Below are 25992 nucleotides of genomic sequence, written 5' to 3'. Positions count from 1 at the left end.
CCTATTCCAGTGAATATTCCGGGTGTGGCTGGTATAAGTGCACCTTGGATGGGGTAAGAGAGGTTCTGCGGTATTTACTGTGCTTAGGCCATACTGTCACAAGCAATCACAGGGTGTGAACAGGTTGGTGCTTGACAGGCACAGTAGCAGAGTAATTTTATACTAATTTGGTCTAGAGCTCTCCCTTCTCGTACCGTCGCTGTGCCTGGTACAATATACTTCAAATAATTACTGTGTCAGCTCAGAGCCAAACACTGAATCTGAGCTGGGTTCTGTAGCTAATCACTGTATTTGAAGCCGCATTCTGTTGCTGATCCTTGCTGTGCATGATGCTGCTAATACAAACTATCTGGAGCCATATGCAGCTACTTTTACTCAGTGCATCTGAGGGTGTCGCTATGGTACTCACTATGTTTGGAGAGTTGTTGCAGGAGACCCCTGTCGCTATGCAGGGTGGTAGGCAGTCTCGTAGAAGTCGCTGCTGTTGCTCACTATGTCTGGAGTGGTATAGTGCTGGGGCACACTGTGCAGTAGAAGGCCAAAAATCACTGTTTTCAGACAGTTTATTGCAAGTAATCACCGTGCCTATGCAACGTGGCAGTGAGAGTCAGGCGTCAGGGCAGTGCTGGTACTCACTGTCTGGACCAGTATTCTGCTGGTAATCAAGTGCAGTACTCACAGAGTAGGGGAGAGGTTGGTTTTGGTACTCATGCATTTGGTAAATGATGCCCCCAGCCTAATAGAGGGTGGATTGGGGGGTGGGTCAAGCAACAACACAGACAAGGGGGACACAAGCACAAGGGTAAGACAAAGCAGGGGAGTGTGAGAAGCACATGAGGGAGATGACCTGCAAATACATGCACTCTTATTGAGTGTGTCAACAAAGGAAGAAAGAAGTAGCTTCGAAAGCACGAGCAATCGAAGGACATAAGTACTTGGCTATGCTCCAAAGGAGGGGGAAACACATGAAGAGGAAATGAAGCTAGCATGCGATGACCAAAGAAAAGCAAGCAATTGAGAGTGACGATGAAGCCAGCCAATGGTGAGCAATGGATGGCCTTTAAACCCCTTGTAAGTAAACAAAATGTCTCACAAGCGACAGCATATGCACTGTCCCAGACAATACCTAAAACAAGCGCAATTAGTCATACTCCGAAAGCCATAATAATCTTAATATCTAACTGTGTCCCTGAGAAACAGATTTAACTAACATGAAGGAATTATATATGTATATCCTCACTGAATAACACAGTTAAAGTGTAGCTATGGTTCAGTTACTCGAAAAATGTTAGCATTAACATGGGAAAACAATAACACTCACTACAAATAACATAGTTAAAGTGATGTTATTACTGCTTAATTTGCACTAGTGGTAGCAGGTGGGACTCACCAGCATTCATATTTGGGGACCATCACTTATTTTTCTTCATCAAATGTTAACCCAGAGTAAGAGAGAGAGATAAACGCAGAAGGGATAAAATAGGAGGAATAGAAATTGTCAATGAAGGACAGCAGGGATCAACAGGAACCAGTAAGAGTGAAATAAATGGATGGGGAGTGTCTGGTGGTAGATTAAAGAAGCATGAGGTAGAATCAAAACTATGCAGCCTTGGTATTCAACACCCCAACCTTCCAAAGTACTGGCCACAGCTGGACATATTAAGGAGGTGCCTGTACCAAGTGCAAACCTTCCCTTTTGAAAAAACTCAAACATTCATGGAAAAACTTTAGAAGCATTTTGAAAGGAAAGCATAGACAAATCTTAACTACAGTGTCACTATTGCCAACTGTACAATTTGTATGAGTATTTGAACTGACACTCAAAGAACAATTTATGGGGCCATGTCTGTTTCTTAACAAGGCTCACATTCAGTATTTGAAATATGTGCTGATGGAATTTTAGTAGAAACAGCTATTACCTATAGGGCTCTGTGATCTGCCAAGAAAAACACACTGCTACTTTTGGTGGTGGGTTAATGTCATATATGAATATTGTCACTAACAAGCTATACAAGAAAAATGTTGTTGCTGAGGCAGAGAGTGCTGTCACTGGAAAGTGATACATAGAGGGCTTCTGTCTGTTGTTACTGTCTTTTTGCTTCCTCATTCTGTCAGAATGACAAGCCACTAGTTAAACACTGAAGCTTTCAATTGACACAGTGGCAGACACAGAATGTGAAGAAGTGAGGTTGCGACCCCCAAAACTATTCTATATCTGTCAGGAAGACACCCCAAGCAATGGAAGATAAGAATGGCAATTGAAACAAGCTACACAGCAGATGCTGGGAATCACTCATAACCCACCTCTGCACTGCCATCAACCTTAATCCACTTCGAGCTCTTCCCCTTGCCCCGGGAATCATTAAGGACATTTTCTGAATTCAAGATAACTTTAAAACATAAGACTTGGACCTCATTTAGAGAATTGAGTGGCCATGGAAAGCCTTCCGGGCTGAAGACGGCTGAAATGCCAGAAACTGGTCCCCGGAACTTGTTTCCGGTCCAGGGAAGGCATGGCTTGGCAGTTTGGGCTGGACTGTTCCCATGAGGCACATGGTCAGACTCATTTGCATATGGCCATGTCTGAACTGGGGTGGTGTGGAGTGCAAAAAAATGATGGATTTAGGCCCAGATCTCTGTACTGGGGTGAATGTATGACATTGTTCTGCATTCTGTCCATCAACTGTGGTTTTTGCAAGCCTTTCACTTTCCACAGTAAGTGATCAGCACAGAAGAAAATATAACGCTCACATTTCCTACACATTTCATGAAGTATGGATAGAATGGTACTACTAAATATCCTCTTACAAAAATATTGTGTCCTAAATATCATTTACAAAAATATGATCACATTAAAAATAACAACAGAAAATCCACACCCCACAGGACAATATTTTTGTAAGTGATATTTAGGCCAATATATTTTTATGTCAGGCAATATTTTTATCTATGTAAATCTGAGGACATTCGATTATTATTAAACTGTAGGTCAGGAACTTAGGTTCTTTGCCAGATCAGACCTGACCAACACTTATGTGTAGCTCTTTATGGCATCTTTTGAACCATACAAGACCACCTTCACTCCCCTGCATCAAGGGAACATAGTTTGAACGTAAGACATCTGATTTCATAGGATGGAATTTAAAACAAAACTGCTAAAATAGAGAACAGAGCCAGTTCTTCTATGCAAGCTTTCAGAGGGTCTCCGCCTTTCCTGCCAGCAAAGTTCACAGGTTGATACCAAACAAAGATCCCTGGCCTGATATTGAGCTTCTGGAAACTCACTTTGAGGAATATTTAGAGAGATTGAAAAGTTGTGAGGGGAAGGAAGTGACTGTGAAAGCTAGAAGAATGTGTCTTTCTGAGGTGGGTGGTGGAACAACATTCCATTCTTCCAAATTTCAGAAAACGTTTACTATTTTTGTTGCAAATTTGTGTGTCAGTCATACTGGGTTAATTTCAGAGACCACAAGATCTAATAGTGTCTTTGATTATTTTAAGATTGTGAGTCTGACAAATCAGTCATCAGTATGCTGATGTTAGGAACAAGACCCTGCACATGCATGGCCAATAACTCTCACTACGCCTGTTTCCGACTGGGCAGAGGCATTCAGCAGATAAGCTCCAGGTTTCAAAATCTACCTTTCCAGGTCTTATGCCTCTCTTTGGTCTTCTGAATTTTCCAATTACCAGAATTTCAAGTTCATTGGCTCTTTAAGCTATAACAACAGGCAGATAAGGCACCACCAGCAGCTAGAGTTTCCCACTACAAATGCTGGTAACCCAGGAGTCTGACTTCAGCTCCAGTAAGCAGGTCCAATCCAACAAGAACTCTGGTACCTGCAAAAAAAGTTCTTCTGCCTCTTTGCCAGCCAGACAGAAATGTCTTCTTGATGTAAAATAGCTGGGCATTGTTTTAAGGGAAATGTTTCTACTTGTTCATTTGTGAAGACTCAGGAGGCACAAACCCAACCCATTTTCTAAACTGCAATGTCCAAAGTCACAAGTGAATTGGTTCATAAGTACTAGTCTCTAAAACCACATCACACACGATTAGGTCATAGAGAGGGTCTTGGCACATTAAAGGAGGTAGTGAACCTCATTTTCAGACCCTTGAAGTCACATCCTGCCAAACCAATGACAGGTACCCACACTAACAAGTAAACACACACTATTGACAGCCCCTGGCAGTGGAACGGTGGCAACATTACCGCCTGTCTCCGCTTGTAGTCTAACATGTTTGCATAGAGACTTGCCATCTTGCAGGCCCCGCTTTATCAATCACTCTGTGCGGATTGACACTCTGCCATTAAAGAATGACATAAGGAGCTAGAGTAGATTTGCTTGCACGCAGAATCGCAGAAGGGGAGATCATTATCGGTAACGCTATAAGGGGAAGCCAGAACAGGAATATTAATAGACATGGTCATATTTTAACTGTTATAATATTCATGAGTAGCTCAGGGTGAAATTAATTGATGAGATGCAGCTCCCAGAAAAGGTTGGAGGCATCTGATCTGGTGAGTGGTTTGAAAGAGAATTAGATTTCTTCCAGGGCCAGCAGTGAACAGGAGACCCTATCTGTATATGGAAAATGCCATGGCATGAAGGAATTGATAGATATGCCTCACGTTCATAGTCCTTCTGTCAAATTCTTGGCAGTCTAAAGCGCAGGCTATGATATCATGCCTCATTAAATACACAAGGCACGAGTCTGCAAGTTTCTAAAATGTCCAGAGTTCCTGCATGATTCACTTGTCTTTTGTTGGTCTTACATCTAATAAATATAAAAAACATTAAAAAGATCCCCAAAAATGTACTTCTAAAAATGACCGGAGAATGTGGTAGTGCAAAACAAAGAAGCATACTGATTAAATGTGCCTTAAAAGAAACTAGACAAATAAGCAACTTGGAGTTTCTGCAAATCATGACCTTATCTGATGATGGAAAAAAGAATATAGAGTGTGAGGACATGAAAATAACTTCTGACAATTATGTCACCACATTCCATTTTGTAAATAACTTAGAAATGAAAGAGAGGAACAATTGCAGGCTTCCATTTGCCATGCCTTTTCTGTGTATGAGCAGGTGGGCATCGAGGGAGGTTTCAAAATTTGTATGACATCCCACGGTGTCTTAAGAATTAACTGTAGGAAAACAACAAGTGTTGAGTATGTGTTGTGTACCATTTGTGAAGGAATGGCTGGACAAATATGTTGTATCAATTGTCATGCATTAATATGTCGACCACAATGAGTCTTACCTCATGCTGGGAAATCTGGGCCTGTAGTGCTTTAATATTACTGGTTGTGATCGGTTTGTCCTGGATCTCATTGTGAGCATCCTCAATAAGCGTTTGCAAGTGCTTCATTTCTTGTTCGTACTGCTCATACTGGATCACAGCTTCCTGGAGAGGAGACAGCATAATTGAAAAATATATTATGTCACTATTTGTTATGGAAGTAACAATGGCCTCTGGTGAGAATCATGGTAACCATTGTTATGTGAACTTTTCCATGCACCCAGTTGGATGCTAATTCTACTATTAAATGGTAAAGGTGATTGGAGTGAGATTACAAAGTGTGAGTCCTCCTAGCCACTCTTTACCATGTGGCTGTTTTTCATACTTTGTGATTAAAAGCTCTTCTCCTGAGGAAGCATGTCACTGGGAAATGAACAAGTAATTCAGAAATAAGTCTGGAGTAAGAAAGATACAATTGATAAAACGTACCTTGTGAATTAGCCAGGCAACAGATGAGTAAGACACAACTACGCATAGAACAAGCAATGGCAAAGCCAATAGTCTTGGTTTAATGTACTAAATCAAGCAGTGTTAGTAATTTATAGCGAAACAAACAGGGGCATACCAGCATGAGCAGCAGATACAGCTTTAGTTGTAAAGCAGTCTGTTATGTAATTCAATTAAAGCACTCAAGTCAGGACAGAGGAATACATTGACATGGCAGTAGTATTAGGAGAGAAATGAATACTCTACTGGCCTGAGCTAATACATGATTGATGAAGCCTCAAGCCAATGACTGAAAGAGGCTGGTTGAAGACATCCAGTAGTTGAAAGGAGCGAACGAAAAGCTCTCTCTATGTATAGTCTTAGCAATAGGTTTGTTCAACAACTGCACTGTCAAAATCCAAACCTAGAAAGTGTTGTGAATAGGTCCCTCATAAGGCATTTGATTTTGCTGAAGTAATCTGTGAGTATCAGTTAAACATATTTACTGTTGTGGGCCATTCTTAGGAAATTATCTTTTCCAAAGTTGTAGGCCCACCAGAAACCTGACCATTCTTATTCAGAAATTCCCCCTGTGGGGGTGTCAACATCCTTGGCCAACCCTCTTCTTCTCTTGCCTCACCAGTCCTTAATTATATTAGTAATTCTTCTCATATACATTTTTGTTCTATTTTCAATTGCAAAGAGTGGTAAATCTTTGTCTGTTGCTCATTCCTTTATGGTTTGATTTCATTTGAGTTTGAACATTTTATGTTCATGTAGTCGACGGACTGTTGTGGAGTCTGTTTTTAACATAATATCTTTTTTGTTAACTTAGAGTCTTTAGTTACTTTTGTTTTCATGAGCTACATTGTTGTATTGTTAAGCTGCTTCATTGTTGTTTATCTTGAATGTTACACAACCTTTAGTAAACAGATAAGTACGAACAAAAGTAAATACATGATGTCTTAAGTAAAAGGCATAGCTTAAATGCACACCATCAAAAGGATTTTATGGCAAGACTGGAGGCTAATCTTATTGCAATCTTCTTTTAATTAGCATACCACAGCTACTTTAAAGAACATAGAACATTGTGACACAAAGAAATTCCAACCCAATAAAAGGTCAGAACACTAGTAACTCTTCCTTCTTTCTTTGGCTGCCCAGCTGAAATAGGTATTCCCTTAAGCTCTCTATTTGCGCTACCTACTCTCACATTTCCTCCACTACTAACTATCTGTGCTCTTTGAGCTCATACTGTAGTGCTGTTTCGCTATTTTTTTAAGTCATTTTCTACTGCTCTAGTGCTGTTTTGACGTTATAATTGTTCTTTTCTTTCCACTATTGCCTTTCTCTCAATTCGACTAGCGCTTTCACACAATGTTTCTACTTAGTGCTCTACTGCTGTTTTTTGAAATAATTTTGCACTGCTCTAATGCCGTTTTGACATTACAATTGTATTTCCTTATTTTCCCCTATTGCCCTTCACTTATTTTGGCTGGCTATATTCTATTTTTCCCAACTTTTGCCTTGGTTTTTGATTATATCTCTGAACATGGTTCGGGCCGTAACTCCCCACATTTTACTTGGTTTGCCTGTGGTCTGGCCAAATTCTTAGGCTGGGCATGGCGCATCAGATTTAATTGACTTTCATATCTTGCCTAAAAAATATCTTAGATTGCTTTTATGTGATTTTTTATGCAGCCCGTTGTTTATATTGTATGTTATTACTTATGTACTGGATTTTAATGTTTTTTAATGTACATGTATTTCTTTTTATGATATGAATCGGCGCGCCATGGTAACCTCCCTGGTTACCGTACGCGCCACACTGCCGCCTTGCTAGGAGCTCTAATAATGCTCCGAACGCGGCTGTGCCATCGCCTGCTCTCTACCCTGCCAGGCATCCTTGCAATCCCGCTCTGAACTTCTGCTTCGAATCCCTTTTGAGATTAACGGACTCACGCGGTTTTGATTTTGACCGCTCCTCCCGCATTACACTTTCAACTTTCGCCTGTATTCATTCAATAAAAAAATGTAAAAAGGGCAAAATAAACATAGTTGTAGGACAAGCACTGAGACTACAACTCACGAAATAGTTGTGGGACTCACACTCTACCTACCTACGCAATTTCGTTGGCCATCTTAATTCTTTGGGATACTTTCACCAATATTTAAGCTACCCACGCTCTTCATCTTTTAAAACGAATTTGACAGTTGATCAGCTGTTTTCAGTTAAACCCTCATCCCGTTTTTTCAGCTACCTCACCCTCTCTCTTACTGCTTACCCTTATTTTTAATATGGATCAACAAGACTTACCAAGTCTAACTACCCCCTCCACCTCCCAACAGTCCCTTGAGGACAAATTAAAACAAATGTTAGAAACATTTTCAAGGGATCTTGAAAAGAAAATGGATGAAAAGTTAGAGAATTTCTCCCTTGATAAAATTAGAACTTCGGACGAAGAAAGGTTTTGGTCTGCCAATGAAGACCCCCTTAATAAGTTGGCAGGTAAGGCTGACAGGAAGCGTAAAAACCTACAAGCGGCTGGTCCTAGCTATAAAAGGGGTAAGTTTTCTGATTCAAATAAAATATCCGTACACATGAATATTGGTAGTGTTGAGGACACACAAGGGGACCATGGAAAGGGTCCATCTAATGATTCAGAAAATCAAATAAACGGTCGCAAACACAAGGTTGTGCAATGTGACGACTCCTCGGGGAGCGCCGAGGTAGAACTGAGTTGTTCTCTGTTTTTGATTCAGACGGATCTGAACCCCCACCTCCACAAGACAATGATAAGGTCATTATTTTGGAGGATGAGGACTTAGGGGAACTTACTAACCCCTTCGGAGAACTTATGTACGACCCTTCCTTACTTAAACACCCCTTATCCCCTGAATGGACCCCAGCTGCAAATATGGCCAACTATATGCAGTTTTGATTCAGAAAACAAATACCTAAGGAGGTCAGACTACGCCTTAGATCTGAATGCCTTAGACCCTCCCTCCCCAATAAGATTACTCAAACGCCAGATCAGGACCCAAAGAGAATTGCTTTTATCTCTAAAGGCGGGAGAGACGCTGGAAAAGGTCTAGACAAAGGCCTACGGATGTGTCAGGACAGACTCCTCGACCTCCCCGGCTCCTGACCAAAATTTTTGATTTAACTGAAGATGCCTTTGTTATTAACTCACCCTTTAATAATAAAGAACTAAGACAATGGGTACAAAGGGCAGTTTGCCTGCTTGGCAACGCTAACACCGCCTTAAATGTGGAAAGAAGATAAAGTATCCTCCTTAAAATAGTACCCAAACTGGTGGAACTTGCCAACCTGAAGGAGGACAAGAGGCTAATGGCCTACTCTTTGGGGATGACTTTATTAAACAAATGTCTAAATATGTAGGAGCCTTTAGCTCAATCCAAAAATCCCAAAGAGACATTAAAAAGGTCTTCGACAAGCGTGTTTTTGGAGGGACCTGGCAATCAAGAGGTCGATTTCCCGGCTGAGGACAGACAAACTCAAGGACCTTGTTTCAGAGCGGTTTCAGATCAAACCCCTACCAGTCCCAATATTAGTATTCAAGTTTCAACCCTAAGGGGTAAGGGTTTAGAGGAAGAAGTTCACAAGGAGACCGTCGATCAAGAGGAACAGGTAAGTCAAGACCCTTCTGTTACCCCTATAAAGATAGGTGGGAGACTAGCACAATTCGCAGCAAATTGGTTATCAATAACACAAGACCCTTGGGTATTGCAGTCTGTCATGGAATATCAGATAGACTTTGTGGAAGAACCTGTCCAAGATCATATCCCAGAAATCATAAGGTTTGACGAGGAACTATCAAAACTAGTAGACCAAGAAGTAAAGGACCTACTAGAGAAAGGTGCCATCAGGGAAGCGCTAGAGTACACCAAAAGGGTTTATAAGCAACATCTTTTTGGTACAGAAAAAAGAGAAAGGTATGAGACCAGTTATAAATCTAAGGAGTCTCAATGATTGGGTGGAGTACCACCATTTCAAGATGGAAGGTCTTCACCTAATAAGAGACATCCTTCAACCCGGAGACTGGTTAACAAGATTAGACTTAACGGATGCTTATTTAACAATACTATTTGCAAAGATCACCAGAAATATCTCAATTTCAGATGGGGTTGAAAGATGTGGGAGTTTGTATGCCTACCCTTCGGTCTCTCTTCTGCCCTTAGGTGTTTCACCAAGGTTCTCAGACCAGTGGCAGCTTATCTAAGAGAATGAGGGGTACGCCTAATTATCTACCTAGACGACATCCTCATAATGGATCTAGTCAAATCGAGAGTGATAGACCACACTACATGGCAATAAACCTTTTAGAGAATCTAGGTTTTGTGGTAAACAGACAAAATTCTTGTTTAATTCCAAACCAGGTCACTCAATTTCTAGGTTTCATGATAGACACTGCCCAAGGTCAACTCAAACTTCCAAGAGGAAAATTAAAACGCATAAAAAAGGAATTGAGAAATGTATTATCCTTGGGGAAGATCTCTCTTCGAATGCTAGCAAGGATTATATGCCTGCTGTCATCTACGATTCAAGCCATTTTTTGTGGTCCTTTGAACTATCGGACACTGCAACATCTGAAGAGCAAACACCTAAGAGTTGGCTTGAACTATTCACAAGAAAGATCTCTCACCCAGGAAGCGAGGGAAGAAATAGATTGGTGGTTAAAAAAGATGGAAGCCTGGAATGGGAGAGCAATTTTTGAGTCTCTCCCGGATTTAGTGATAGAATCAGGTGTGAGCTTGTCAGGATGGGGAGCGAACTGTGGTTCAGTTTCTACCAGTGGCTTCTAGAAGGAGGAGGAAAGGAGTTTACATATAAACTGTTTCAAGCTTCTAGCAGGTTCCTTCACTATAAAAAGTTTTGCCAAGAATTCTGCAAGATGTTCCATTCTTTTAAGAATGGACAACGTCTCAGCGGTAAAATATGTCAACAAGCTTGGGGGTCCGACTTCGAAGGATTTAGCAGACTTGGCCAAAGTAAGTGGAGACTATTGTCTGAAACAGAATATTGTAGTTCAGGCAGAACACATTACTGGCTTGAACAATATGGAGTCAGACGGGTTTTCAAGGAACCACAGGGATTCAAACAATTGGCGTCTCAACAGGGAAGTCTTTCTAGCTCTAATGGACATTTTGGGCCATTGTCAGGTAGATCTTTTTGTAGAGAGATTAAATACCCGACTAGGGATTTACTTCAGTTGGCATCCGGGTCCGGAATCCGCAGGGGTGGAATGCTTTCTGACAAGATTGAAGGTTTCTGAAGAGATATGCCTTTCATCCCTTTTCAATGATTACCCGAGTAGCTGCAACGGTCCACAAATGGAAGGTCTCTCGGATTCTTGTGACCCCCCTTTGGAAGTCTCAGTTTTGGTACAGTATGTTGTTAGAAATATTAGTGGATTACCCGGTTCTTCTTCCGGTATTCCCGGAAATCCTTCCAGGTCCTTCAGGGGAACTGCACGATATTGTCCTAGGTGGGGAACTGAGATGATGGCCTGGAAAATTTCAGGAATCTATGGGAAGTGCCAGGACTTTCTGAAGAGGCATCAAACCTCATTAAAGAATCTTGGTCACCAGGAACACGTAAAATGTATTGATTGGCTTGGCAGAAATGGGTTTGCTGGTGTATTGAAAGGAACTTTGATCCCATTTTAGTGGATGTAGTGGAAGTAGCTAACTATCTATCAGAATTGTTTGTAAGAGGCCTAGCTTACAGAACCATCAATGTTCATCGCTCTGCTATTGCTGCTGGTCATGTTTTCGTTAATGGCTACTCAGTAGGTCAAAATGTTCTTATCAAAAGACTATTGAGAAGTATCAGAATTTCTAAACTTCCCATTTCAAGGTAGAACTCCCTGTGGGATGTTTCTAAAGTTTTGAGACTTATTGATAGCCTGGTTTCAAACGATTCTCTTTCTCTTAAACTACTTTCCTTCAAACTGACAACCCTTCTCTGTTTAGTCTCCTTTAGAAGAGTCTCCGATGTTAAAGCTTTAGATATTTCTAACAGAATTTTTTCTCCAGAAGGTATATGTTTTTATTTAAACAATAGAACAAAGACTAATTCTCAAACAATATTCTACCCTTATTTTGATTATTACGTCAATTTATGTGTTGTCAGATGTGTTAAAGAATATGAACTGAAAACGTCTCTAATAATATCTAACGTCAAACAGTTACTGATTTCTTTCAGGAAACCTCACAATGCTGTTTCACCTTCAACTTTAGCAAGATGGGTTAAAGAAGTGATGAGAATGTCGGATGTTGATGTTAGCATGTTTGGCACTCACTCTGTCCGTGGTGCCTCTGCTTCTCTGAATGATATTCCTAAATGTGATGATTGGTCAAATGATATGGTTTCTTGCAAGTTGTATTTTAGACCTATTGAAAATGTGGCTTCATGCCTATTGAAAATGCTTTAAACTTGCAATAAGATTAGCCTCCGATCTTACAATAGAATGTCGATTTTCCCCAACTTTGTAGACCAGAAAATCTGTATTTTATTCAAGACACGGAGGCTAATATTATTCCCTCCCCAACCCATCCCTTTATTCACTTATCTTTCTTTACCTTTTAGGTCATGCTCAACATTAATTTGGAAGGATTATTAAGGATTACTAAATTGGAATTTTCCCTATCTTCTAACGTTGTCAAGATCTCTCTTCCCTTGAAGAGGACTCTATGGATTGGGCCAATTCTTGTTCTTGTTTTCATAGGTTTATTCATGTCTTACTTATTCTATTTTGATTGAAAAAAGAAGGAAGAGTTACTAGTGTTCTCATCTTTTATTGGGTTGGAATTTCTTTGTGTCACAATGTTCTATGTTCTTTAAAGTGGCTGTGGTATGCTAATTTAAAGAAGAATGCAATAAAATTAGCCTCTGTGTCTTTAATAAAATCCAGATTTTCTGGTCAACAAAGTTGGGAAAATTCTACACTTTAATGCAAAAGCTGTCCCAGGTTTAAGGAAAAACAATGTTTGCCTTTTTAAAGTGAGCCTTACTTGGGGGACTACCATTTAGATATACCATACACTATCTAAATGGCAACCCCAACATTGCACCCATATTTGTATATAAGTGCAATGTAGAAGGGGTGTTTTTATACATGATAAATTCATTACTTCTACATTTTCCACTAGATTCAAATTAGTTCAGCCCACAAATCAAACTGAACCCATGTTACTTATTTAATTTGGTTAGAACTTTGAGAGAAGGAGAATTTATGGTTTCCTCAAGAACCAAATATCATAGATGCCAATGTATTCTTACCTGCATGATGTTGCATTGCTGGATGGCTGAATGCTGCAGGCGACTGGCTTCTTCCTGAAGACGGAGAGCTGTGTGACAGATTGGAAGGTTGGTGACCACTTCCTCTGGAATCCTCAAGGCACTCTGACAAAGCTGCACTGCTTGAACCTTTGGTTTTAGTGACTCCATTTCAGATAAGAGATGCTGCAAGAAGAGGTTATGAGAGTATCTATCATGGAGATGAATGGCACAGAAAAATCCTCAAGTTTAGGAAGGGATAATCCTAGAACTATCTCTGCCACACTACTCCCAATGTGGAGACAGTTGCACCAGTAGATTTTTCATTGAAGGCTAATCCTCCAATTTAGGATTTTGCCCTGTCTTCACAAATAAAAGGATTATCACTAGAAGGTAACTCAAGCCTCTAATGCCAAGATAACATGAAAATGTAAAAAACATGTGAAACAAAGTTCAAAGCAAAAGCCTGAACTGATTAAAACATTCATGTAACTCTTCACTCAAGTTGATCACTTGGACATGTGGCATGAGGCATGAGTTTTAGGCTTGTTCTAGCATAAGAATCTATATTACATATAGAGTAAACTTCTTGAAATGTGAATAGATTGAGTCTTACCTGGAGGATTGTGAATAGGGAAAGCTAATAGATATCTGCTGCCTCAGAGGAGTTTTCTGATTAGTCTTCTTCAACCTTAGTCTGACTTTGAAACAGTTATTTGCATCCTATTCAGTCGTTTTAAATATGTGACCTTATGTAAATACATTGTGCCACTAACTATTACTTTTGACCTAAGTTAATTTACTGTTATGCAAGCCTGGCAATCACATAGGACAGGTGTGCTTCTACAGTCCTCTGCTGAACATGCCCCTATAAAGATGCTTGCAGTTTGAGAAGCTTTGGAAGATAACATTCTATTCTGTTTGGACCATTTATCAACTTCTCTTATATATGTTGCCTGCACACTAATTCTGTAGCCTCCAATTGGGATGCCTCTGCACAGACCTAAGCTTGGACAATAAATTTGAGACCATATCTCTCTTGTGCAGTCCTTTCTACACTTGCTGCCACTGTCAAAGAGTCATAGCCATTCACGCATCCAATTGCAAACCACTGCAATGAGCTTCCAGTTTCACCTACATGATTAACTATGAAAAGACTCTTCTTGCAGGTTCTTGAAGTTTCCTTGGGGTTCAGATGTACCATACACCCAATCAGGAGAAAAGGAATGGTGGACCAAAGTGACACCTTGTTTCGGATCACATAATTCTAATCAAGGGAATTATTACTAACAGAGAAGAAGTTTAAGGTTATTCATGTGGTCCTGCTTCCTAAATATTGTTGAAAACACCAGTTTCTCCATTGAAAAATAGCTACATACATTGGATAATGTCACTTCATTACCACAGAGACATTCAACTGTAGCATCACAAATATGTCCACTGAGTATACATTTCTGACAACCTCTTGCTGACAAACATGCAGTGTGCAAAAGCTTGGAATACAATATCTTTATTGTGGCTGCCAGCTGAAAAGATAACCGAACAGGCATCTTCATGTTGCAATGCATTGCAAATGATCAGACAATGGTCCATACATCAAAAAAGATGTGCTAACCCTTGGTCCTTATAAGTGTCCCTTGCTATGATTATCCAGGTATCATTCAATATCTCCCATCGCATCCATTATATTCTTCATGACTGAGAACAAAGGGATTCAGCACTGTGCCTTTCTGTACGAATATGTTAAATTCTGTTTTTAGACAATATCTTTCCAGTCACATTTGAATATTTTCATGTTCATAGTTAACGCAGTCACAGTTCCATATTCTAGACATTCCGTGCAGAATTCTGACAAATTACTGCTGTGACAAATGAGATGTATTACACATAATGTTATATAAATTGAATTATTGGTAATTAAATTAAAGTCAATCTAGGCATATATTGAAAAGGAAAGAAGTAATCAGTTATAGCATACAATAAATGGGACCTTTGCAAACCCTAAAGCAAAGCCCTCCACAATAGTGACTTCACACTACTGGTGAGTAGCCGTGCCTTCCAAACCCCTGATTGATTGATTCGAGTCATGACCTGCAAAAAAAGCATTGAAACATGTGCACTAAATTATTAGTGCCAGTACTGCTCTGCTAACATTGCAAATCAACAAGATTGTTATAATGTGATGCTAACCGCATTAACGTAGTTGGGTCTAGTTGATTGTAGGGACAGGAGCAGGCAGGGGATTGCAGTTCACAGCTAGTCCTCTATTCTCACATTCTTCTTCGTCCTTCTACTTTTGGAGACAGTCGAATATGAGGTCCTGGGGTCAGGGGGCCACCTAAATACTGAATTTAGGGGTGTTGAGGGGTTTGAAGAGTAGTAGCCCATGGGCTTCTTACCATTGGGAGCACTACACCCTCCATATGACAAATTCCAGTGGGGAGTGGGCATAACCCTGTTCTAGAGTTCCAAATTCCACCAAAATCAAAATGGTGGAACCTTCTTTCGTGGCGCACATAAGGCAGCCTACCTTAGGGGTGTGACCAGACTGGAGCTGCAACACGCCTACTTGCATAGCTAATTTCCCACCTGTCCTGGTGCCAAATAAGTCTCAGGGAAAGGGGTGGCATCTCCCAAGTCTGAGGGGTTGCCAGGGTCGTATATCAAAAGCAGCAGGGGCTTTAAAGCCCCAGGCCTTGATATGCTAAATAACTAGCCATTGTGCTGTAGGAGGTGTGAATACCTTCCACAGGAGCTGGTATTGTGTCTGGCCTCAGGGAGTGTGGGCTCTCACCGGCAGGGGGTCAGTAGCATGTCTAGAGTAGCAACCTTGACAATACCAGTCAGACAACACACTAGAAAGTGGTAGAATTTTCAGGGGGCACCTCTAAGGTGTCCTCTGGGTGCATGTCTTAATAGATCCACTAATGGCATCAGTACAGATTTATTAAGGCAAGGTGTTTGACACCAAACACCATAGGTTTCATTAAAGCCATCATGTGGCTGGGGACCTAGTAATGTCCAGTGCCCAGTGCATATACTTAATATGGCTTACCTGTTCACTTGTATGATCTAGCAATTGAACAAGACAGCACAGGGGCATATCTGCTCATGCAGATATATTGTTACATGTAATATAATGCACCTTGCTTTAGGGCTACAAGGCCTGCTGTAGGGGTGACTTAGATATATTGCATGCAGTGTCTGTGGGCATGGGCATACCATGTGGGCATGGCACACAGGGGGTGTGCCATGTCATGTTTTTACACTTGTTTGCAACAGCAGTCTGCATGAGTTTGGTGGTGGGTTCTGTAGGGTGGCACAATACATGTTGCAGCCCTAAAGGACCTTCTTTAGTACCCTTGCCCTAGGTGCCAAGGGGTACCTTTTACTAGGGACTTGCAGAGGTGCTAAAGGTCTTGCCGTTCGAGGAACAATTGACCAGTTACCTTGTTTTAGGGGAAGAGCAATGGCACTAGAAACCTGGTTAGCAGGAACCCAGTGCACTTCAGTCAAAATTGCATCAAATACCAGGCAAAAAGTGGGTGTGACCAAGCCAAAAAGGGGCACTTCCTACAAAATTTTAATTTAGAGGCAAAGCGTAGCCTAGCTCATCAGTATGCATAAGGTGTTCATTGTCCTATTGAGATATTCACTGTGATGTTCTACAAAGTTTATCAACCAATATCAACAGTTTATCAACCATATTGTGGATGCTACACTGATGGCACACAAAACGTCTGTCTGAAGACATCAAAAACAGCAAGTAGAATTCATACAAGCTAATTGATAGCTACATGCAAACACTTAGCAAAATAATTTAAAAGACAAAATCCTTGGGCTATGCTTTTATATTTTTACAGGACTCAGACCTGATGTAAACAATCAGAGTAAATGACAAGGTACATCAGACTCAACTAAAACTAATAGCATTATTGACTCAGCAGCTATCTTTTCTTACAAGTAAAATTCTATCATTGTGTATTTCCAATATAGTCGGTGCAAAATGTAAATAAATGTAAAAAAATGTTAAATTCTAAATCAGTTTTAATGCTCAAGGTGTTTGTTTTGGATCCTAAACACAGCTATTGCTGAATATTGTTGTATCTAATCCAGCTTTTAGTTTGAATTTAAATGGATGAACAACATATTCTATTATAATACTTTAAGATTTTCTGCAAATTATGGTATGGCTGAAGGTTATGTTTGTAGATATACCATTTCAGCTCATTTATATGTATTGTTTCTTTCATATCTTTCATGAAGAGGAATACTTTAGCTTAGAGGTTTAATAATATTTGGCTGTTTCAGTAAAGAAGTTTCAAATAAAATCATAGTTCAATTACTGGGAACTAAAACCAATTGATTAACAATCTCACAAAAAATGGTCAAAGTCTATACCAGAGTATTTTTTTGTAATATGTTACCTGTCTGTGAGCCAGCTGTTCTTTCAGACTTAAACGACCAAGCTCCGGAGAGGTTAAAGTAGTCTGTGCTTGCTCTAGTGCGGCCTGTAGGGCTCTGACCTCACCTTCAAACTTTTTCATATCCTAAACAAATAACATACAAACACTTTTGATACATGAACAAACCAAATAGTAATCCAAAATAAATATGACATTTTATGATTTCTGGCTTAATTTAATACCGAATGTTAGGAGACACTTTAAGGAAGACTGGTGACTTCACCCAAGAAAGAGACAACTTGTCAATAAGCCAATCAACTGCTGCTATAGCATTAAGCCTGCTCCTACTCCACTCTCCATGCTCTTGTGGGTGGTACCAGATATGCAGATGGCTATCTGAGCAGCCAGGGAAAGAGAGACAGCAAGGTGGCCCTAGCTTCAGCTGGTCGAATCATATGGCTGGGATTTGGTCACACAGGAATACTTCACACTGTACATGCCTGGTATCACAGACAGGGGGTTATCCACAAAAACCCTGTGCTCATGATTTACTTCCTATATGCGTAAAGCGTTACTCATCTTGAAAGGTTTTACTTCCAAGCACAACTAGGCCAGACAGCTGCCAAAGCAAGGCACATGAAAAATCTAAACCAATGAGCTTCTGCTCCCTTGAGAGAGAGAAATTGATAATCATTCAGACAAAAGTGCCTCGCTGTGGTAGCTTTTGCCAAAACGTATTTCTTTTTTAGTAGGATTTGGTCATAATTATACAAATTTTACAAAACTAGAAAATAATTTTATAACACAGCATCACAAAGTTTGGTATATGTATGTGCCAGTCAGTTAGCAAAAATACCTTGTTAGCTTCTTGAAGATTCTGCAGACGTAGTTTGATGACTTGCTGTAGTTCTTCTGTCTGGTGTCCCAGATTCGAGACTTGTTGGTACATTCCATCTGTACAGTAAACACTGGAGAGATACTCTATTTTCTCGTTCATTGCCTCCAGATCACTGTGGATTTCTTCAGACTCCTCTAGCGTAGCCTTGTTAGAAAAGGCAAAGGAAGAGGGAATTCATCGTTGCTCCTTCAGACTACACTCAAAAAGCAATTTGAACATTGCAAGATTTCCATAATACTTTGTTTAGTCATTGAGTTTGTAAAAGTAGGATGTGAGAAAATGTTAGAGCTGTGCTACCTGTAAATATCTCTATTTTGAGTGAAAGAGCTTGAGTTAAACTTTATGACCTGGAATGGCAAATTTGTGCAACTTGTTTTGCCTTCAACTTAGCATTATCTTATGAAATGAGCCGATAGTGAGCCACTGTTTTACATATACATATATGCCAATATTCCTATTAGTTACATTGGGTTATTCCTGTATTGTTTAGAAGATATGATCATTTTCAAAGCCATTATGACCAGCACACCCCTTACCTCGTAGATAGTGCTGCAGCAACAAATGATGGACGGAATGCTGAATAAATCAAAAACTCACCCACAGTCTAGAGATCTGGGTTACATCCTTTGTTCTTTTGCTCATTACGCCACCCCAGTTTTGACCCAGCCATATGCAAATCAGTCCTGACCCTGCTCCTCAATGGAACAGTCCAGTCCGAACTGCAAAGTCAGGTGCTCCCAGGACCAGAAACAAGCATCCTGGGACCGGTTTCGGGGTATCATCCCTCATCAGCCAGGCTAGCTTGAATACAGTAGCACAGCAAGCAGGAACCCACACCTGGGCATAACCATCCTACTTAGGGAGAAAAACAAATGATGGACAACATGCAGAATACCACATGTAGCAAAGTAGGATCTGCTTCTTATGGTTACCCCCACTTTTTGCTGATGTACCACTATTTTTGGACTACTCTGACTGGGATCCTGCTATCCAGGGCCCCAGTCTATCTGCTTTCTCCCTTAAATTGCTCTGTATGTACTTTAAGTAAACTCCAGGTTGGATACTAGGGTACCCTTATCAGTCCCTAGTGTATGGTACACCATGCACCCAGGGCCTAGGTACCCCAGAGGCCTCCAATGGGCTGCAGCATGTATTATGCCACCCATACGAGGCCATTCAAAACAACACAGCAGGTCTGCTACAGCAGCCTGTGTAAGCTGGTGCTTGCACCACTTACTGATATAGGTTCACTATATCTATCTAAATCACTACACTTAAAAACCTATCAGTCACCCCTATGGCAGGCCTTATCAATCCTGAAGGCAGGGGGCTGGGTTTTACGTGAGAGGGTGCCCCTGCATGAGTAGGGCCCCTCTGCAGCCTTTGGAGACCATTCTCCGGGGTTGTCTGTGATACAGCCAGACATATAGGTTTAAGAGCATTATAACCTCGTGGTACATGCTAACTTTAAAGCGGCTACTTAGAAACATGTTGTGTTTGGTATCAAGCTCCTTGGAATCATACCTCCACACCAGTAACTGGGGTGGGAGGTATGATTCCACCCTTCTAGAACCACTACTGTGGGTCACTGGTCTACCCTGTACCAGCTTTCTCGACCTGGGCAGCACAGAATGTACGCTGCCAGCTACAGACACAAGTCTGCTCTCCTGCTGTTGAGCCAAGCTCGAGCAGATGAGGCATGACAATAGGCATCTTGTCACAGGGAGATGTAACCATCTCCGAGACAGGATTTAGTGTATTAGGGATGGGTGGGTGCACTCTGAGAGTGCCAGAAAGTCTGCACTGGGGGCACATTTGGTGTCCCAGTGCATAGTCCAGCTCAAACCAGTTTTGGGAGCCATTGGCTCCTGCTCTGGTGCGAAACTGGACAAAGGACACCCCTCTGTCCTGCCACGCCGTGCAACCCAAACGCCTGTGTACTGCGTACATTTGCAAGTGCATATGCTTGTTGGCAATTGCCGAGCTTGTGCATTAAACTACGTGTAGTTCTGACCCCAAGCAGTATTTGCACTGAAGATATCCGGCCTCCACTCACTGAGTGCTCTGTGGGTTGGTGCTTTGCAAACTAGATTGAGGTCTCTTGGCGATCCCTGGTCCATTGGCCTGTGGGTCCTGGCGAGGGTCACCTTGTCTGTTCTTGGGCTTACCTGGTTGCTCCAGACATGCCCTGACTCCCCATTGCTTGGAGAGTCCCCTGGACCTTGCTGGTCAACACCGTAGCCTGTTTGCTCTGCCCGCATGGGTTGCATTTGAGAAGGCTTGTTGGTGCTCCAGCCGAACACCGACCCCTCAGTACTGAACATCCTTCTTGGGACAGCTAAGCTCTGGATCCTGGTAATCCTCGACATCTCCTGGTCCCCGTGGCTGCAGAGTCAAGCATCCCTTATTCGCACCTGAAGCACCCAACATCAGTGGGCATTCGACTACCGAGCCCCTGGTCACCTGATGTGACCCATACTCTGTCCCCCCCAGCTTTCAGGTTACTCTCACCTCACATCCAGGCTTGGATTCCACCAGACACTCTTCGCCTTCATGGCAGCAGTACTTCTTTGCAGCTCTACACTGAAAACGACGAAGGTTTCCGACACCACTTGACCCCTATGCACCCCGCTCCTCTGGGATAGGTAATATGGGTACCTCAGAACTCACTGGTGGGTTGGCTCAAGAACCTCCTATGTTCCAAAGGGTTTGCTTGAAGTCCTCGTAGAAGTGTCCTTAAATTTTACATTTGCAACTGTAACTTTCCCATAGAGTTGTACGGAGCACACTGTTGTGTTTCCTCACTGCAACCCTCCTCTGTGGGCTCCCTGTGTCACTGCCTTGGGTGGTTCCTTGGGGTCCCAGCGATTCTACGTACTCTAGGCTCTGTATCTATTGAAGTCGTGATTGCTATACCATTTTTTTAGTATATGGTTCGGTCTCCCCCTGGAGCCTGCTGTGTATTGTGCTACTTACGAATGTTCTATTGATACAGTATTGTGTGCTTTATGTTCTAATCTCGTGTAGAGATTAGTAGAGATAGTTATATTAATAAATACATATTTTATATAACTACTGTGTGGTTCTCCTTTCATTTGGTTATTCAGGAGGTGATATTCTGGTAAAACCAGCTGCTTTACATTCCTTCAAGATTAAGCCTGAAGGCTGCTCTCCTTAGCTACCACTAGGATAGCTTTCAATAAGGTATCTCTGACCTCATACTTCATAAGGGTTGTGTGGATTGTTACAGGGTGCCCACTTTAATTAGTAGACAGCATATACCAGGCTCACAGCACTCACCCCAAGTCAAGAGATCTAAGTTAAACCCATTGTTATTTTGCTCACTACGCCACCCCAGTTTAGACACAGCCATATGCAAATAAGTCTTGACCCTGCTCCTCATGGTAACAGTCAAGCCCGAACTGCCAAGCCGGGTCCTCCCTGGACTGGAAACAAGAATCCTGGGTCTGGTTCTGGGTATCGCCCCTCATCTGCTACACTGGCTTGAGTCCAGTGCCACAGGGAGCAAGTGACCCACTGAGGGCAAAAATATGCTGCAGCTACTAACGATGGACAGAATGCTGAATAAATCAAACACTCACCCATAGCCCAGAGATCTGGGTTGAATCAATTTTTCTTTTGCTCACTGTTGGACTTGGCCCTTAAGGCAGGTTCACCCCTAATCTTTTTGCTTTTAGATCTGTGATCTGTATGGATGATTTTCTGGTCTGTGCGCACTTTTTCCCTGTGTCCCAGAGTAAAGTGCGTGCATGTAGTTAGGCTGGCCTGCTCATCCGTAGGAATGCATGAGGAATGTCTGTGTCCCTAGTAGTTCCTGATGCGTGGGGAGTGCATGTTTGAATTTGGTATGTGCGAGCTCGTGAGAATGAATGCTTCGCAATGGTGTATGTGGCATGAGTGTGTCATGTGTAGAAATGTCATTTCTAGGACTTGGCATATTAATGTAAAATATGCCTGCCGTGTGATTGGCTGGAGCTGGCTGGTGAGCCTGGCTCCAGGAAGGCTCGATGGGTCTGCCCGGTGGTGAGTGTGAGATTAGCATGTTGATGGCTTGGGAGGGGTGCACCTGGTCCCTGATGGGCCTGGACTTTCCCCACACAATGCTGGCTCCACCCCCTGTAGTGCGACTGATGTCCCTAGCCCTGCTAGTGAATAGAAAGGGTGGTTGAGGTAAACAGAGTACTTCAAAACCAGCTGCGACTGGTTTTCCCCCACCCTGCACCCATGAGACAAAGGGAATTTACTGTATAAGAAGGGCTGTGTCCCCATACAATTTGGTCCTTGGTTCTGCTTGTGGATCCTTGCCAGAGGGGGCTGCTGCTGCTGGGGCCAGGAGGACCGCCACTTGGACTGTCTCCCTGCCTGGAGACCCAGTGTGCTGGCTCTGGCCCTGCCTTGCCCCCCTGCCTGCCTCCAGACCCTGCTGGAGCTTGACTTTGTGCTTGGGGAGCGCTCTCCCTTGTCCCCCGCGCTGGGAGCGCTTTGTGTCTGCCTCTTAGCGCTGTGAGCGCTTTTCCCTGCCTGAGAGCGCTTTATTTGGCTCCTAGCGCTGTGAGCGCTTTATTTTTGTCCTGCGGCGCTTGGGAGCGCCTGTCCTTCATTGCTAGCGCTTAGAAGCGCTTTGTGTGCCGCCGGTGCCCACCCGGCATCTGCCCGTTCTGTTTTGCCGATTTTCGGCAGAGCGAGTGCCCACCTCGCATTGCCTTTTATTCGAAGGCCGGTGCCCACCCGGCACTGCCCCGTTGTGTTTATTTATTTCGAAGCCGGTGCCCACCCGGCATAGCCCCGAGATCACCGCCACAGCCCAGGAGTGTGTGTTTCCCCTGCCGGGCCGCCGCGCTGCCTGCGACAACCCGGAAGTGCTCGTGTGCCCAGCCAATCGCTGCGCGGCCCGGGAGAGGCGAACCGGAAGTCCCGCCCCCGGAGCCGAGCAGCAAGGAAGAGAGGCAGCCGGCCGGGCCCGAGGCTCCCCGTGAGGAGAGAGGAGCCCCGAGCCGCCGGAAAGGAGAGCCGCCCCAGCGAGACAGCCGGTGAGTGGGGCTCAGTGTTGAATCGGGGAGGAGGGCGTCGGGGCACATTGCCGGTGCCCGCCCCTCCCCATCAGTGTGAGGAGCCCCGAGGCTCCTGGGGGCATTGCTTGATTCCCGAGTCCCCCGTGAGGGACTCCAACGATCCGGGCATTTCTGTTTCCTGGGTCCCCGAGAGGCTCAGATCGCCCATATTTGTTTTGAGAGTCCAGCGAGGCTCAGACCCGGCCCCATCGTTCTTTGAGCCCACGAGGCTCCCGGCCACATTGATTTAGAGCCCTTAGAGAGGCTCTGGGGGCATTCTTATTATTTTGAGAGCGCTGAAGCTCTAAATTGCCTATTTGCTTTGCGAGCCCCTGAGAGGCTCCTTGTCCACCTTTGTTCTTGAGCCCACGTGGCTCCAACGTTGGCTATCTGTGATTCACAACTGTCCAGCACTTTGTGGACAGTTGCTACGTTTAGGCTTTGTGTTTGTGCTGCCTGCGCAGACCCCCTGACATTGAGACTCAGGGCATTCAGCCCCTTGCGAGGCCAGTTGGCCTGAGGAACAAGTTTGAGTGTTGTGCTATGTGCACCCTGCGCATTGTAATTTACTGATGTATGTGATTCTTGCGCAAAGGTTCTAACCTGCACCTCTGAATGTGTTTTTAATGCCTCATGTGCAATTGTTGATATCCCATTTTATGTTTATCCCCTTTGCTAAGAGTGACCTGCTTAGAGGATTGTTGATGTCCCATTTTATGTTTATCTCCTTTGCTGACCTGCTTAGGTGATTGTTTAGGTTTTCCTTCCCTTTGCTAAAAGTGACCTGCTTAGGTGATGGTATTCCTTCCTTAGGTCCTGATGATAAGGTCCTAGTTCCCTGCGTGATTTTCCTACAGTGTTTTAGGGTTGCGTAGGAGGTATTTACTCTTTACCAGTGATTACTGGTTGTGTGCTACATGTACTATTTTGGTGCTAATCATTATATGTTTATGTGCTAAGTGTATACCTACAAGTATTATTTTCTAACAAGTGCCTACCCCTGACAGTGGTCCATGTGGCCCTGTCCTGTACATAATCTCTTGTAAATTCTGCCCGTGCCTCTGGCACATTGTAAAGTTTGTGTGTTATCTAATGTGTTTTTACTATAATACAAAGGCTATTTTTTATATAACCTTGTGTGGAGTTTCCTTTGTGGTGGGCCTTGGGTGTTGTTGCTGGGGTGCGTGCGCAAATACTTAACTCATACCGCCTCCAAGTTTAGCCTTGCTGCTCGCGCCACGTTACCTAGAGGGTGAGCAGGGGTTATCTTGGCATGTAACTCACTTGCCCTGACTTAGGAGTGGTGGTCTCTGACTGACTTTGGCGTGAGCCCTGGCCAGCTGGGGATCCCGTTTCTAACATTGGCGGCAAGCGGTGAGGATAAGGATTTGTGTTTGCGTTGTACCACAGTGGCGACAGGCCACACTTCAAAGCTCTACATTTTTAGATAACCACATTTTGGGGATTATTGTTTTTTAGGTGAAGATCAGTATTGCTTCTCCTGAAAGGTGTCATTTTGTATTTTGTCCAGTACCTTGTTCCCCGCCCTGCTCCCAGAGTTTGGTACCAGTGTCGCTTGTGGTCAGGTTGAGAAAATCAGGTGTGGTAGAAACTGCCTTACCAGTCCGAGGGGAGGGTTGTGTGTGAATGAGTGTGTGTTACGCTGGACAGTGGAGTGCAAGTTCTCTGAGATAGGAATCTTGCTGAATTTTGTTGATTGTATTCTCCTGTTTAGCTCAGACCCCCAGGTTCCCTGTGTCAAACTTTTCTTGAGAACGTCCGCCAAAATGGAGCCAGTTTTTGATCTCTGTAGTCTTTTTAGGTACAGTAGGTTAGAGCTGGTCAGATTCTGTGAAAAGGGAGGCATAGAGGTGAGTGAGTTGGATACTCAGTCCCAGCTTAGGGACAGCCTGATCCTGTGGCAAAAGGATCAGTGGGATCTTGAGCACAGTGAGAGAGATAGGGTCCGGGCCGCACGCCATGAGGGTGGTGAGTCTGTGGGGAGCCCTGAAGATTCTGATGAAGAATGTGAGTTGGATGGTGATGACAGTGGATGGATGTCAGCAGATAGTGAGGACTCCATAGATAGGGAGTCCCTTGCTGGGTCCAGTGTCAGTACCAGCGCCCCATCCCTTTCCCTGTCCCCAGAGGAGTGGTTGGATAGGAAGGAAGAGAGGGAGCATCAGCTAGCGATGGAACAGCTCAGGTTGGAGCTTGCCAAGCTAGAGGCTGAGAGGGCCTTGTTCAGGGAGAAGGTAGCCCTAGAGAGTAGGTTATCCCCTGAGTGCCGTTGTAATTGTCTGGATTCCCCTGGGAGGGTGGAGTCCAGTGGTGGCAGCTTTTTAAATATAAGTGTAGACAGTCCCACTCCCAGTTCCCCGGGTAGGGTTCCTGTTTCCCCAGAGGAGGAGAATGGGTTGAGGTTTAGGAACCTTAAGAAACCACCTCACCAGAAATGGGGGTATTTTGTGGATAACTGTTCAGATGCAATGTGTGATTGGCTGAGGGCTAACTCGGACAATGAGCTGGACGGTGTGGTGAATATGTTCCTCAAAGAGCAGTTGCTCAGTGTTGTTTGTCCAGAG

General features: G+C 43.2%; 1 protein-coding gene across 1 annotated transcript in view; it reads right to left on the bottom strand.

Moving 5' to 3' along the window:
- Window positions 1–25992, bottom strand: part of SYNE1 (spectrin repeat containing nuclear envelope protein 1) — a 2319318-nt gene that overhangs the window by 819714 nt on the left and 1473612 nt on the right. The window contains exons 88-91 of the mRNA XM_086926873.1: window positions 18294–18479; window positions 17459–17581; window positions 13035–13217; window positions 5264–5407 (exon numbers count right to left, since the gene is read on the bottom strand). Of these exons, the coding sequence (XP_086782999.1) occupies window positions 5264–5407; window positions 13035–13217; window positions 17459–17581; window positions 18294–18479 (636 nt within the window). The remainder of the gene's footprint in view (window positions 1–5263; window positions 5408–13034; window positions 13218–17458; window positions 17582–18293; window positions 18480–25992) is intronic.

This window comes from Lissotriton vulgaris, chromosome 6 (assembly GCF_964263255.1).
Source record: "Lissotriton vulgaris chromosome 6, aLisVul1.2, whole genome shotgun sequence".
Lineage (NCBI taxonomy): Eukaryota > Metazoa > Chordata > Amphibia > Caudata > Salamandridae > Lissotriton > Lissotriton vulgaris.
Note: the sequence above shows the minus strand (reverse complement) of the source record. Positions and strands in the feature narration are given on the sequence as shown.